The sequence below is a fragment of the Zosterops lateralis genome (assembly GCF_965231275.1).
Source record: "Zosterops lateralis genome assembly, chromosome: 2".
Taxonomy (NCBI): Eukaryota; Metazoa; Chordata; class Aves; order Passeriformes; family Zosteropidae; genus Zosterops; species Zosterops lateralis.
The window spans coordinates 89,451,082-89,465,950 of NC_139763.1; the positions used below are offsets into that span (position 1 = coordinate 89,451,082).

Genomic DNA, 14,869 nt, shown 5'->3' on the forward strand with positions numbered 1-14,869 from the left:
CAGCCAGGCGGGGGCCAGACAGGAGCCAGGGGGGTATTTCGACTTTTATTTTGTCCCTCGTGTATTTTGGCATGTCAAGGGGCACACAAGGGGAAGCGCTGCTCGTGGCCCGCTGCTCGCCTTGCTGCCCGCCCCACGCCCACGCCCCACGGGGCGGGCAGGAGGAACCCCCCCCCCCCCATTCACAAGCCACACATACACACAAGCCCCCTCCTCTCCTTCCGGACAGCAAGGAGGTGGCATCATCCCACCAAGCAGCGAAGCACTAGGGCTGTGTGCTACGGGGGTGGGGACAGTGAGGACATTGCCTATAGAAACAGATATTCCCAACCCCCTGAACCCCCTTCACTCATGTCCACGGGGGCTCCAGCCCCCAGTCGATTAGTCAGTGAACTCTTGTCTTCCCCCTGTGTCTCCACAGAGAGGCCGTGAAGGGACTGGGAAAAGGAGCAGGGAAGAGAAGGACCCTGCTCCCACCCTCACTGCCCCCACCCCTTTCCCCCCCACACCTTCAGCCCGCTCGCCCCCCACCACACACAGCAAGAGGATGTTCTAGCTGGGAATCCGCTGATAGAAGTAGATGTAGCCCAGGTCCTTGGGGGGCTTCTCAGAAGCACAGACTTTCTGGTCGTTGTAGATCACCCACCTGCAACAAGCATCAGAGGAGCTCAGGAATGCCATTCCATGGTTAAGACACAACTCCAGTTGAATTGTGAGATTCTAGTGTGAGATTCCACTCAACTGCTCTCAACCCCAACCCCCAAGACCTCTGAAGAACAGGGGAGGATGGGGATTTAAAACAGTGTACCTCAGTTCCCTTACACTGTGGAAATCCTTACCTGCCATCTTTCTTGATGTGACAAACATAATGTCCACACATAGTTGAAGTGCCCATATGGCTGATGAAGGCAAACAGCTGATATTCTTGAAAGAAGGAGGGAAGAGAGGATTGTCAGGGAAACAGGAAAGGTGTCTTATTCCGTAACACTCTGTGCAAGGCACTCTCTAGAGAAGGATCCCTGAAGGAAGCTCTGCTGGGTAATAATTCAGAACTGGATCCCCATCAAGTGTGACTGTGAGTGGTCTTAAGGCCAAACACAGAGCGAAATGGGAGATGCTAACTTCCATTTAGCCTTCTCTCTTCCAACTTTTTATTTGGGCCATGGGTGCTAGATAGGTAAGGCAGTGATTCTGTCTCCCTATAGCACCCAGCAGCCAACACCACCAGCGCAAATTCTGTGCAAAGACTGGAACTGGGTCTTTCAGTGGGAACCAAAAGGGCAAAAAAGCTGCCCTGAACCACTGAGTAAAAGCAGCACAGCCCTTCCTGTCTTTCACTTGATGGCACTTCCCCAACCTCTCTTTTATTGACTTCCAGATAATCTTCAATCAGCCTGAAAGGTCTAGACTACTATGTCATTCCTTCCTTCTTCCTCCCTGCTTCCACCTCTACAACCAGACCAGCCCTGCGATAGCTGCTGCTGCTAAAACCTGCAGCAGTGCATGAATCAGGAATTACAAAGTCACATTGAGTTTGCACCCCAAAGTCCACATTCCTATGGCTTGGAACTCACTTCCAGGTCCATCGCGCACTTTGGGACCCACAGGGACGGATTCAGAGATGGACTCGGCTGCCGAGCGCCCCTCTGAGATATCCATAGCAGCTTCTGCATCAAGGTCATCAATGTGACTAAAGATCCAATCCACAGCACGCTCCAGACTGTTGTTCTGGGAGGAAGAAAAAGACAGTGAACTTGAGAATTCCTGTTCCTGAGATAATCCTTGCTCTCTGATGTTATCCATGCCTCTCACCGTGGCTCTAAGCGCTTTCATTGCCTGGTCCCGGGAGAAGCCCATGGAGACAATGGTGGCTACACTGTCTTCTGAAGGAGGGTCTGGGCAGGCAATAGTTGACCCTGGCCCACTGGATCCAGGGAGAACTAATGGGTTAGCGAAATCTGCAGCAGGAAACACAACACAGCTCAGAGTAATTACATCTCTCCAAGAGGGTACAGCCCAAGTCCAAACTACTTCACTTTTCCAGTGTGGAAGTAGGACACAACAGCCCAGAAGCAATAAGCTTCACCATGGCCATGGCCTCATACCTGGATCGTCCATATGTGACATGACCCAGTTCATGGCTGCCTCAACCCCACTGTTCCCTGTGTAATACACGGCTTTGCGGCAGGCATCCATGGGAAATCCCATTTCCACTAGCTGGATAATCACCGACTCATCCAGCATGGGTGCTGTGGGAAGACAGAAGTTAGAGCCACCCACTCCCACCCATCCCTGCTGGCTCCATTTCGTCTCGTGTCACACAGCTCCAAAGCCACCACTTTCTGGCTTTATTCCACACGAGGCTCCATCTCTTGGCCTTTCTCAGCCACCTTTCCTCTTCAGAAGAGCAGTCTCACACACGGGCAAAGAACAAAACGATTCAGCCCATGAGCTCAGGAGCACTGGCTCTTCCCTAGGGTCTGAACATGACCTCCCACTATGGTTTGTGAAAATTAAATACCCCTACCAATTAAATCCTGTATAAATCCCAGCCCTGCCTCCTCTAAATGCACCGGACATGCCACCCCCCCATCTTGCACAGAACAGGAATCAACAAACCCCCTTGCATAACACCCTTGCATAACAGGCATGCAAGGGAGGCAGCTGGCAATCACTGACAAAAGGACAGGGAAAGTCTGAGCAAGTGGGAAACTGCTAGCATGGGACACAAGGCAAGGAGAGCAAGGAAATGAGTCAGGCATCAGGAAGAGAGGAGGAGAATCACTAACATGTCGGAGAGGAGAAGTGAGGGGAGCAGAAGGAGTCGTCGTCCTCGTTGCCATAGAACCCCAGGCTACCTTTGGGCTCATCTGGTGTCACCAGTGGGGGTGCGATGTCTGGCATTTCTTCTTCTCCTTCCTGCAGCCCCGTTCCCTGCAGTGCAGAGATATCCAGCTCCTCTGGCATTTCAATGGAAACATCTGCAAGATACGGTCTTGCTCAGCCTCCATGTAGGGGCAGAAACAAAGGACTCAGCTGGGAAATCTAGAAGGGTAAGTCTCTGGGGATGCCTGCAGCAACTTGTGGGATAGTTACTTTCCTCCTGGCAGTAATGACCACAATACCCATATCTGACTGACTCCCAGTACCTATATGCTCTGCACTTCTCATCCTCCTTACCAAGCTTTTTGGGCACCCAGTCCAGACCGAAAGTGAACTTCTTGATCTGGATGACCAGATAATCTGGGAAAGAAGCGAACCGTGTCGTTCTGAAAGAGACACAATATTTTTAATTATTCTCTCAGCAAAGACTGAGGGTATCTAGCTGATCCAAGAAATCAGTGAGTAGGGCAAAGTCATGTCCTGAGCAGGTTGGGGGATACACCTGTCTGTGCAGCTCTCCTGTGCTGAGCTTTAAGCTCCTCAAACACAGAACCATTTCTAAGGCAGAAGCCCTGACAAGATGAGATGGAATGCAAATCCTGGACATGAGAAAAAATAGTACATACTCTGTCTTCCAATCCTGTATTTTACAGCCTGGACAGATTTTGTTTAATTAGAAGTCTAACCCTTAAGGAATGTAGTGGAAATAACATCTTTTATTAGACCAGGAGATACACCTGCAGGAACTGACAAGCTTTCAAGCACGAGAGCACTTTTCTGGATATGAAGCAGAAGCAGTGAATTTTAAGTTAACTGAATTTGATTAAACATTATTTAGTTAGACAATTTGAGAGAGAAAATGTCCGCAATCTATGAAACAGAGAGGAATGCTTGTGAAGGAAGAAGCACCTCTCAGTGAGACAGATACTCATTACCAGGTGATAATTGCAACACGCTGTAGAACTAAATTAAGCAACAGTAAAGTGTTTGAACACGACTCAGTAAGAATTAAACCAAAATGTTACTGTTCAATGTGATGTTTGTTTATAGTAGCTATTGCTTAAAAATAGAGTATTTGTTAGAAAAGCACTTTCAAGTCTTTGAGGACTTTCATTGCAAAAGAACGCTCAGTGGCACCACAGCAGAAAACTGCTTACGTTTGTAATCTTGTCACTGCAACTTTGCACTGTTGCATGTGCTAGAGGCAGTGAGAAAAATCAAAGCTGTTTTTTAAACCTTGCTACTAGTATTTAAGTTAGCATCCTTTCAAAGAACTCATGCATCTGTTACACTCAGTATTCTGCTGAAATCTTAACAGTTAAAAACTTGAAGAAATTTTAGAGATGGTGCAAGATCAGTGTCATCACACAGTCAGTACTGATTCCAAAGCTGAATTTTAAATTTACAGTAAAAGCTACTAGTTTTCTGAAATATCACTCTTTTTGTAGCCCCTCAGCAACTGAAATCTAATGGCTAGGGCTTCACTAGCACTGCTGTTCTTCCACTGAGGGCAATCATTCCAGCACTGATGGACTGATCCCCTCTCTACTTCAATGTTTTATGGACCCAGGATGCAGAAGACTACAAAGCTTCAGTTTGGTTCTTCCCCTAAGACACTACAAGAAATCCCAAGATGCAGCTATGGCCAGTTCATCACAGCTTAGCTGACACACACTTACTTAAGAGCCACAGACTTGGCCTGCAAGGCTGTGCTCCAGAAATCATCCACCTGCTCTGGAGCTCCATAGGCCTCTAGGCAGGAGCTGAAAGGCACCTTGGCTCGCACCAGCTCAGGCAGCGGCTGCTTCTCTTCCTCTGCCTGCCTCTTCTTCTCCTCATATTCCAGCAGTTCATCTAGAGAATAAAGCAGAGGAGTCAAGGACCACCTCTAGGTACCTGCAAAGCAACTGGTGTAAGCTACACCCAGAGGCAGAGCAGGCCTATAGATACACGCCATCGAGAATGGAGCACAGCTTCCAGAGCAGTTCTGCTACTGCAATCACTCCTGTTTTGCTGCTGAATCACAGCCCAGCTTGTAGTGTCCGAGGGAAAGGCTCTAGAGGGACATCACCGTGTCACACCACCTCTGAAGAAATCAGCCCGATCCCACAAAAGCAGGAGAAGGATCTGGCCTCAGAAGTGGCAAAGAAGTCCCTTTCTCATTTAAGGAGTTCTGTAAGGATAGTACAATATACAAACATAGGGTTTGCTACTGTTCTGGTCTTGGCACATTACTGACCTTTGTTGAGTGCAGCATCCATGGGCACAGGCAGCTGCATTATATAGTCCACACGCTGGGTATATTTCACCTTTTCTGTGGCCAGGCACTTCAGCTTCTCCTCCACCAGAAAACGGAAGACCTCATTAGGGTTCTCCGAGCTGCGGCAGTTCCTCTGAAGAAGGAGAGATTAGAAGGACAACTGTAACATCAGAATGGCAGAAACAATGATCTGCAGTAGCAGCGATGCCTCACAGCACATGCCTGAAGAGTATTTACTCCTATACCCAGTCCCATGCAAAAGACAGCGAAGAGGAAACTAAAGCCAACTTCTGTACTCCAGGAAGCTGTGGCATTCCTGCTCGTGAAGAACAAAGTTTACATCTTCAGCTGTGCCACTCCCAAAAAAGATTTTTCCATGGAATCAGCCCTGAAAATATGGCCCAACACCTCTCCCTCTCCACCCTGGCAGGTGCTAGACAGCCCATCTCTCGTGTTCTTTCCTCTCTGCTCTGGTTGCCAGCTTCTCACCTCCACTCCTAACCCCTTGCTGTGGGAAGAAAATTAAGCTGGACTTTTCGATGATTTGCCAGATAGACTCAACCATTTACCTCCACCATGTTGATGAAGTGCAGAAAGAATTCCTGGGCATCCTGCTGTCGGTTAGTGGAAAATTCTGGGTGCCCCTTTCCGATGAGGGACTTAAACATGCGTGGAGCAATGCCATTTTGCATGCCCTGCAAATAACAATGTGGAAGAGGAAGATGGTCATAATTTGCCAAGCATGTGTCCTGGCAGGTAGCATTCTATTCTTAGCCATGCCTTCTTTCAGGTGACAGGCCTTGGAACAAGCCCCAGCACATGTTTTCAGAAAAGATTCTCCCTCCTTTGCCACATAGCACACACAATACCTCATGCAACACGCCTCAAGAGGATGCTGTATCCAAGCCTCACCTTCTGATCAGGCTGCTGCTCCCCATCTGCAGATGCTGGCCTTGAATACTCCCCAGAAAGCAGACCATGGCCCAGTTTGGCTCTGGAATGACAAGGTCACTGTTAGTATCAATGTTTCTTCAATCTCACATGCTCCAGGAGCCACATCAACCCATCTAGCTTTAACATTGCCACAGGCTGTGAGTCTCACAGATAACAGCTTTCTCTGCTGCATCAGGCAAGATAACCTTATTGTGGTCTGCTCTCTGGGCCCTGGAGACATCACTGATTTCAAAGTTACCAGGGCTTTTGGGTGCCAATCTCAACCACTGCTTGCACACTGAGCAGAACACGAAGGAACAGCTGGTGCTGAGCCACACAGCAGCTGCACAACAGCCAAGCTGAGCTGCAGCCTGATGGGGGAACGGAGCAGTGTCTGACTGCAGGAGACAACAGGGCACAGAAACTGTCTGAGCCAGAAATAGCACTGCTGGGAGCAGACTGGTCACGTTTTCCCAGAGGAAAGATTGACTGCATGAGGTGCTTAATAGACAACAGTATGTGTTCAGTGATCTCCTCCTACGCCCAGACCCTCCTGCTATTCCATTTCACTCCAGTCCTTTCCCCTTTGGTGCCATTTGTCTGGAAACAAACCTTACCAATTCCTCCCTTTGCCCAGACAATAATCCTTCTGGCTGTCTCACCTGAATCCCCTCTCAGTGAACACCTCACTCCAGGCTGCCCAAATTTAGAATCCTCCTGTACCACTGAACTCCCTGTCCACAAATGCCACCTTCCATTCCTCCACCCCAAACTTCCACACGCTTGTTTGAGAGCAGCTGTAGCACAGACTTCACATACTTAAAATGCAACCCCCTCCCAAATCTTGTGTTCCTCCTTCTGCATATTCTCCTGCACAGTATCTCTTGAGGAAAGCCTCTTTAAGCATACATAAGTTATCTACTGAGAATAAAGCTGCCTAAATCTATGATAGTATCCCCTTACTCTTTGCCATCTCCCTCCACTGCAGACAGCAAGCCCCTTTTAACTGTTATGCAGACAGAAGCTGCATCCCAGAAGTCCCCCAGGCGTAACACACATAATACATTTCAGAGCCTCTCATGCACATGGGGTGCACTTTGTCCTCTCCACCTAGGGCACTCAGCTGAACTTCCTGGGCTTAGATCCTTATTGATCACTGAGGATCAGTGTCTCTGGCTACAGGCAAGGAAAGAGAGGTGAGGCTTGAGGGAGAACCCTGGAGCAACGCAGCACAGAGGGGATGCATCCAGGCAGCCTCAGCCTTCCTTCTCTCACCAAAATTCTACGTACACTTGTGTGCTGAAATCCTGTGTGGGGTCTGAAGGTGCACTTTGGAATATCTTCTCCAGCTTGTCCACATACCTGCAGAGCAAAGTGCAGCAATCTAAGGGATATGCAGCTTCATCTGGTAAAAATGCAGTTCTGAGCATGATTACTGCAACAGAAGATCCCAGCTCTAGGAGACCTTTGTACTGATCCCAGACTAGTGGAAAGGAGTGATTCAGCTCACTTACTTTCTCTGGAAGTCTGGGATACTGAACAGCACCTGCATCACAGAATTGAGGTAGCAACTGTTGCCCAGGTTACGGATACCAGTGTACCCAGGCCCATAGAGGGGCTTGAGTTGAACACCAGACTCCTGGATGAGCTCCCACTCCCCAATGCGCTGGTTCATGTCTATTTCCAGTTCTGTCATCGTCTTGTCTGTCTGCAGAGGGAAAGAACAGGAAAATCCTCAAAGAAGACTCAAGAAAACACCAGAGGTGTGAAAAGTGCAATACTGTAGAGAAACAGAGTCAACTCCATTTTTTTTAATTCTATAAGTAAAGGAGGAAGAAATAAAAGTCGTTTCCATATATATGAATACCTGAGACAGAAAGAGGAGGGAAAATATGGGAGAAATCTGAATCATTCCCTATACAGAGGCATGGAAACCACACACTAACAAAAAAAGCTCAGCACCTGGGAGACTCCCTGCCCACAGTACTGACACATGACCTCAGGGAAATATAAACCTGAGGGACATGAAAGAAAGACAAAAAAGGCAATCAAAGAAGAAAGGCAGATGAGACTCCTTTGTGTGACAAAAACCATCATGGTTTCTTGATCAGGAATGGCCCTGCATAGCCACAGAATCCAGCACAGACACATCAAAGCTGCTTCTCTCTCCCCCTGGGCCTACGAAGGACATCACTTCCTCCTCACCTTCTGCATCTTGAGCATGTCAATCCCAAAGTGTGCCAGGTGTTCTGCCAGGTTGGGATCCAACACCATGTCATCCTCATCATAGGAGTAGACATCTATGCAGGAAAACAGAAAAAAGGGAAACTTATAATGGCCTGTGGTCTCAAATTCACAGCTGGATGAAGAAAGCGCTCAGAACTGGGAGTTTTGACAAATTGAGTCATTGGGGTTTTTGCCCTTTCTCAGCAGAGTAACATGACAGACAGAATATTGAGATTCCTCCTAAACATGTGACTAAGACAACTTTGTCACTGATCAGGGTACAAAGGTGCACTTATGCCAGGAGTAAGGAAAGTGGGTTACTGTGCCATATATTCTCTGCTCAGGATTTGAATACACGGTTCTTTGATAAACACCCCAACACAGAAAATCAGATGGCAACCTGGAAAACTATCCTAAAAGCTCCCAATTACAAGGGAGGGGCAGAGGAAGGCAAGGTTTTCTTTATCAGCTCGCTCTTTGCCTGACACAAGAAGCAGGTCAGAGTGGGAAAGTTCACAATGGGATGACACTGTGTGTTCCAGGTCACAAGATGTCCAACACCACCCTGACACCTGCAAGAGATCTGTGTCAGCCTGAGCGGTGCCTGGTGTCCCTAATCCTGGGAGGATCCCTGTTCTCACCAGCCCCATCAGGAGTAATTGTTCCCAGTTTCACAGCCAGCGGGTAGCCAGTTTCTCGGTAGTGCTCGACAGCGTGGTTGTTGCCACCGCTGCCGTCGAAGTAGCGCCGGCCACAGAGGATGGCTCCGTCAGTCATGTTCAGCCACAGGTTCTCCTTCATGTCACACTTGCTGCACTTCCAGCCACTAGTGACAAGGAACAGAGAAGAAAAGATCAGAGGGAAAACCTCGGGGTTCTGCCCCCCAAGCCCTCGCCATTGCTGCCCACTGCAATATCCACAAGTATAACCAGTCTCACTTTTACTACAGAACACTGAGAACCCTGATATACCTTACTGTGCCACCTCCCCTGAATCTGCTGTGACAACGCACACTCAGAGACTCACAAAAGAAGTCTCATCTGCTGCTGCAGCCCAGCACAGGAAAAGGGCCTGGGTCACAGAGTGACACAGCAAGTTCCAGCATTATGCTCACCACGGTGGGATGCGGACATCATTCTGAAGCTGGTGCAGGGAAAAAGCGTGTTTGGAAACACGTCGAACCTCCCCATCCCAAGCCTGCACCTCCTGCTTCCGTGAGGCTGAATCTGCTGTCAGGATGGCCTCAATCGCACTGGCAATCTGGAATTGGGACAGCAGGAGAAAACATAAAGGGCTGCCCTACCACAGTAAGGGCACAAGAAGCTTCCAGTGCCACAACACTCCACATTTAGGCATGTCAGTTGAGACTTTTGTGAGCCTCAGTCACACACAAGCCAGAGCTCTGGAATACACAGCACGGTGTAAGTGGAGAACAATCCTGGTAACTGCCAGCTGAGACTTCACACCAGCTCTGCAGAATCCCCTTTACAGGGCAGTTTCCTTCTCTGTAACGGTACATTTCCTCATCAACAGTATACACAGCCCTCCACCCAAACATACCCTGTCTTTGACCATGTCTGGTAGTCCTTCCAGCCCATCACGTGGAATATCCAAATGGTCGGGCAAAATTACTATTTTTACATCTTCATCATATTCAAACTTTTCTTCTGTGATGTCAAATCCACCTTCTACACCTACAAGAAAAAAAAAATTGTAGTTACAGGTGAAACCAAAGAGCTTGAAAAGCTTCTTTCCCCACAGCTTACATGAAATAAGGCACCATGACTAAGACAAAGATCTAAATCAGTGATCCACAATCTTTCTTCCACTTCTGGATCCCAAAGCTTCTGCTGGTGGTGTGGACTTCACAGGAACAATTATAAGCCTATGACAATAGGTTTATTTTTCCCAGCTCTCTTTAGAGATGCTTAAAAATAATCCCAGACTGGCTGCAACCAGGAAGAAAACCAAACCTCCTCTAGAGAGGCATTGACCAGAACAGAGCCAAGATAAAGCACTGGTGTTCATCCTTAACCAGAATACTTAAGACGATGAATGGAGATGTGCATGAAGAAATCATCTTATAAGCCAGGGCAAAGGTGAGATCTACTAGCATCTTTAAGAAGCCTGCCTCTCTTTCTTGCCTTTTCCAGAAAGGATAGTCTAGAGTTCTGCACTCAAGCAAGAAGAGCCAGGAGTTCCTCTGACACCAGAACATCCAGAATTGCAGAAAAAGTCTCAGCAAAGGGATAGTGATAGTAGTTTCTATGCCCACCTAGCTGTGCTTTCCAGAGGTTTCTCAGAAACTGGAGATCCATACATAAAAGGTTATTTGCCAGTTGTAAAGAGTCATCATGGATGCTCACCAAAACATCTGCAGTTTCTGCAGATTCCCTCACCTACAGTTTGTGGATTATGTAGGTACTCAGAGGAAAAGCTTGGCCTTCTCTGTTCTGCAGATATTCACATTCTACATCCCAGAAGGAAACAGGCAGAAGACACATGGCTTATTAGCAGCCTAAACCCCCTGTGTTTTTAAACCAAATTTCCTATATTTTTGGAAAAATTGCATGCTGTGACTGCAATAATCTGCAACAAATATCTGAACATCTGCAGCTGCAACAAATCTCTGGAGGGAATAAAAGCTTTTGCTGCTCAGTGCCCCTGCCTCAAGAACCCTGTGTCAAATACAATTCTGATAACGACTACTATATTTCCTTAAAACATTCTTGTCAAAAATATCCAGTCCCATGATATCTCCTGCAACTCCCTCCTAAGATACCTACGATTTTTACACTATGCAAAAACTGCTCTGTATGAACACAATGATTTTAGAAAACAGTCACCAGCATCATGCAACAACATACCTAGATAATCCTCTTCTGTGCCTCTTCAGCACAGCCCAGAGATTTCCTGTCACCACTTCACAGAATAAAGCAATACACAACCCCTCAGGGCATTACACAATTCCTTAACCTTAAACAAACTAAAACAGACTGGTAAGGTCCCCTCAGGTGGTTACATGAACCTTCTGAGGCTCCAGATGAGGAAGAGGGTCAATAACCACCAGCTTGCCCTGAGGTAGACTGCCTCCCTTCCCATGGTGGTACCTACACACCACAAAAGTCCACCAGGCAGGCATAGGAGGCAAACACTGTATATCTTTTCTCATCATTGAGAAAGGAAAGTGAGATAGAGAGGGATCAAGGGCTACATTTTGTTCACAAATTTTTCTATAACTTTAAAAAAATCTCCCGTGTCAGGAATAGCTAAACTCCCACAGTTCAGCAAAAACAAAGAGAAAAAAAAAAACTTTTCCTGAACTTGAGACCATTGTCTCACAGGGCTAATACTTTTTTTTTTTTCCTCCTGCTCCATTTACACCACTAAGCTGTTATCACAGACAGATATTTGCCGACCCACAGACAACAATTGTAGCAAGACCTTTGTAGAATTCAGGATGCAGAAATAACTCATAATGCAGACCGGGCTTCATCTCTCCCAGAGCAGCACAATCATATATATACATAAAAGCACTGGCTATCTGAAGAAACAGAGATTCCAGCCTCAATTTTGCTAGAAGTGATCTTTGGGGCTCTATTCAGCTCAGCGGCAGAACAGGGAGCAGCTGACAGTCTTAATAGTATTGTTTGTGCTCTGGCAGCAGACGAGTCACTAGGCGTCTACACCAGGGGAAAAGTGAGCCAAAATCAAGATGTTCACGGTCCAGATTCTGGATTTCCCTCTAGTGGTCAGCTTCCAGCAAGCCAAGAACCTGTTACTGCTACAAATGTTCCTGTGCCTGCCTTAATGTGTCTCCATAATGGCTCAGAAATTACCAGCTGAAACTGCTCCAAATAAGCAGCATCTCCATTGATTGCCATGACAGCCCTCTCAGTCGGTGAAAGACGGTAATGGAACACTGGCCTTGTTCTTCCAAAAAAGGAAGATTTAAAATATTTTTTATGTTTCAACGCTCATATGTATTTCCTCCAGTATCAGCCTTATAAGACCTAATGAGCCAAAAATGTTAATGCATCATTTCCCATTAATTTCTTCCTCGTCTGTATCAATAATGCCAGTTCAATATCAGAAGAGTTTAAAAAATAGTTTATCTGCCAGGAGCTTCAAACTTACTTTTCTCAGACATATATTTTCTCAAACTCACTTCACCTCCATGCTGGGCACATTGTGTTTAAGCAACAGTCCCAGTCTGGTGATTCCCACACTAAGCTGAGCCAGGCATGTGGGGTCATGGCAGAGGATAAAAAACGCATTTATTCACGGAAAACAAAATGAAACTTTGTACAGAGAACACAACTACCACCTTAATGACTGTTCCACAGAAACTGCTCACCCGAGACACACTGGAAAACATGAAGTCTGAATTTGGCCAGGAATATTAGCCAAGAAGAGTAAAACAAAAGGGATAAACCAGGCAGCTCCAGAGGACTGGCTAAACACAGGGACCATACAGTACATAGATACTTCCTTACCAATAGCCAAGCGAGTTGGTTTCTTCCTTGGGGGGTCCCCAGCGCTGGAGTTGGCATCTTCTTCCTTCTGTGGCATTGAGAAGAAATAGGGAAATAAGAATTAAAGAGGACAGGCACACTGTGAGAAACCTTAGGGATTGAAATCAAGCTACTCTGAAAACAAAAGGAAACCAGGCAGAAATAAGTGAGCAATCCATACAACAACTCAGCATAAGCAGAACGGAAGCACGTGTGTCCCTCAGTTACCAAGAAAAACAACAGTTGTATCTCATGGAATCCACAGACACAGCAGAGCAGAACAAGTTTGAGCATATGTACTTTTATTTTTTACCGGTTTACGTGTTCTTTTGAGGTGCAGGTAGACCCGCTGGCCTGTTTTCTGATAGTGCTTTTCCACATACTGCTTCCCAAAGCCCAGGAACGTGTTCATGCAGATGTACAAGCCGCCATCTGACTCCTGCAAGGAAGGAGGGACAAAACTGAAGGGAGGTGGTAAGGAATGCAATTCCAGCTGCTAGGATAGGCACGGCAGACTACTCATTATTTGTTAAGTCATGGCAACAGCTCATTCCCTACATAGGAGCCACAAGTAGCTAGTAAGAAATAGGATGGCAAGCCCTGGCCTGGCTGTCCCAGAAGAACAGGTACTCCCGTCATGATGATGTATTTAAAAAACTATTTGTGTGTTCATTTATGGCAGGATACTACCAGATCAGGAAAGGCTGAGTTTCCCTGAGAGTTTATCTCATAAAAGGCTCTTAGCACGCACAGATTACAAGTTCAGAGTATGGTACAGTCATTAAAAGCAAAACTGTGGCAGCCTGTCCAAACGGGTGACTTCCAGTGCCATAGGGAATGATGCCAAGCTACACTGTGAGGAAAGTTAACAGACCACTGTTTACTTTTGCTGTTGCGTTCAAAAGCCTGTGAGAAGCTTGGAAACAGATACAGAACATACCCCCACCATCCCACCAGCAGCTGGAAAACACCACACTCATTCAGCAGATACATTTTTCAAATTGAAGGTGCAGGGGACCAAAATGCAGAGGCTGGAAAGGAGGGAAACCACTAAGAAGCTTTCAGAAGCCGCTGGGACTGAGACAGAGTGGGCAGTGCACGGTCAGGCATCACTGTGGAGCTCGGGGAGGGAGAGAGGGCCAGGATGCCATGTGCCACTTCCTCGAAGGACCCGTATCTCCCAGCTGCAGCCCATTTCTGCCGGGCTGGGGCTCAGCCCGGATGGGCGCCCGCGAAGGAGCTCAAGGGGGACCTCGCCTTCCTGCCGCCTTCGCCTTCCCTGGACCACTCAGGCCGAGCGAGGGTAGCGCAGGAAGCGCAGGGATGCCAGCGGGGTGGAGATGGCTGGAGAAGGGACCACTGCCATCTTAATGACACAGCACCGCCTCGCCCCTCGCCTGCCGGGCCACGCCGCGCGGCCGGGCCGGGGAGGTGGCTCAGACCCGGGCAGGGCGGGACCCCCGGCCCGCCCCCCGCCGCTGAGGGCGGGCCCGGGAGGCACCCGACCCCCCGCCCCCCGCCGGACTACAAGTCCTGGCGAGCCCCCGCACGGAGGGTTCGGGCCGGGGACACTCCCTCTCCGGACTACCGGCGAGAGGGGCCGCCGCCGATCGGGGCGAGCGTCCTGCCCACGCCCGCCCCGGCCCCAGAACTACAGCCCCCAGCGCACCGCGGGCGGGCGGGGCGCGCCGCGGGGCACGCCGGGCGCAGTAGTCCGCGAGGGCCCTGCGCGCCGCCCGGGAGCAGCCGCCGCGGCCGTCGGGGAACCACAAATCCCGTGAGGCCCCGCGCGGGCGGCGCCCCGGCTGGCGGCGGGGTGGGAGCCGGCCGCGGCGGGAGCAGCCCGGGCGGGCGGGTGGGCCGGCGGCGGGGCGCGCTTACCGGTGTGTCGAAGGAGAAGGCGCACTCGTCCTTGTGGACGCGGTCGCCGGCCTTGGGCACCCGGATGGACGGCAACACCGACAGCAGCGCCTCGCTCAGTTCCGCCATGACAGCGGCTCGCCACGGCACCGCCCACAGCCCCGCCCCGCCCAATCGCAGCCCGGCACGGTCA

The 14,869-nt window shown here is 48.8% G+C and overlaps 2 protein-coding genes across 4 annotated transcripts in view; one reads left to right on the forward strand and one right to left on the reverse strand.

The window, feature by feature from the left end:
• PHB2 (prohibitin 2) overlaps positions 1-14,869 on the forward strand; it is a 241,086-nt gene that overhangs the window by 78,134 nt on the left and 148,083 nt on the right. The gene's annotated exons all lie outside the window — the stretch shown is intronic.
• On the reverse strand, positions 27-14,829 carry USP5 (ubiquitin specific peptidase 5). Of its 3 annotated transcripts, none has more exons than XM_083855145.1 (20): positions 14,698-14,829; positions 13,130-13,255; positions 12,799-12,865; positions 9,863-9,996; positions 9,417-9,562; positions 8,944-9,128; positions 8,282-8,376; positions 7,591-7,784; positions 7,367-7,438; positions 6,056-6,137; positions 5,713-5,838; positions 5,123-5,276; positions 4,563-4,737; positions 3,181-3,269; positions 2,859-2,981; positions 2,106-2,249; positions 1,813-1,958; positions 1,575-1,728; positions 840-924; positions 27-646 (listed from the first exon to the last, which is right to left on the reverse strand). In XM_083855145.1, exons 1-20 carry the CDS (start codon positions 14,803-14,805, stop codon positions 553-555), a joined length of 2,499 nt encoding a protein of 832 aa, XP_083711271.1. In that variant the 5' UTR covers positions 14,806-14,829; the 3' UTR covers positions 27-552. The 3 variants fall into 3 exon arrangements, with proteins under 3 accessions (XP_083711271.1, XP_083711270.1, XP_083711272.1); XM_083855144.1 differs by having other exon boundaries at positions 2,790-2,981; XM_083855146.1 differs by lacking the exon at positions 14,698-14,829 and adding an exon at positions 13,763-13,910 and having other exon boundaries at positions 2,790-2,981.

Excerpts from the sequence above, each read along its gene's own strand:
- USP5 (XM_083855144.1), bottom strand. The coding sequence starts at position 14,805 with ATGGCGGAACTGAGCGAGGCGCTGCTGTCGGTGTTGCCGTCCATCCGG. Across the intron at positions 1,959-2,105 it reads GTCACATATGGACGATCCAG|ATTTCGCTAACCCATTAGTT; the intron begins GTATGAGGCCAT and ends TTCCTGCTGCAG. Across the intron at positions 647-839 it reads CACATCAAGAAAGATGGCAG|GTGGGTGATCTACAACGACC; the intron begins GTAAGGATTTCC and ends TGCTTGTTGCAG.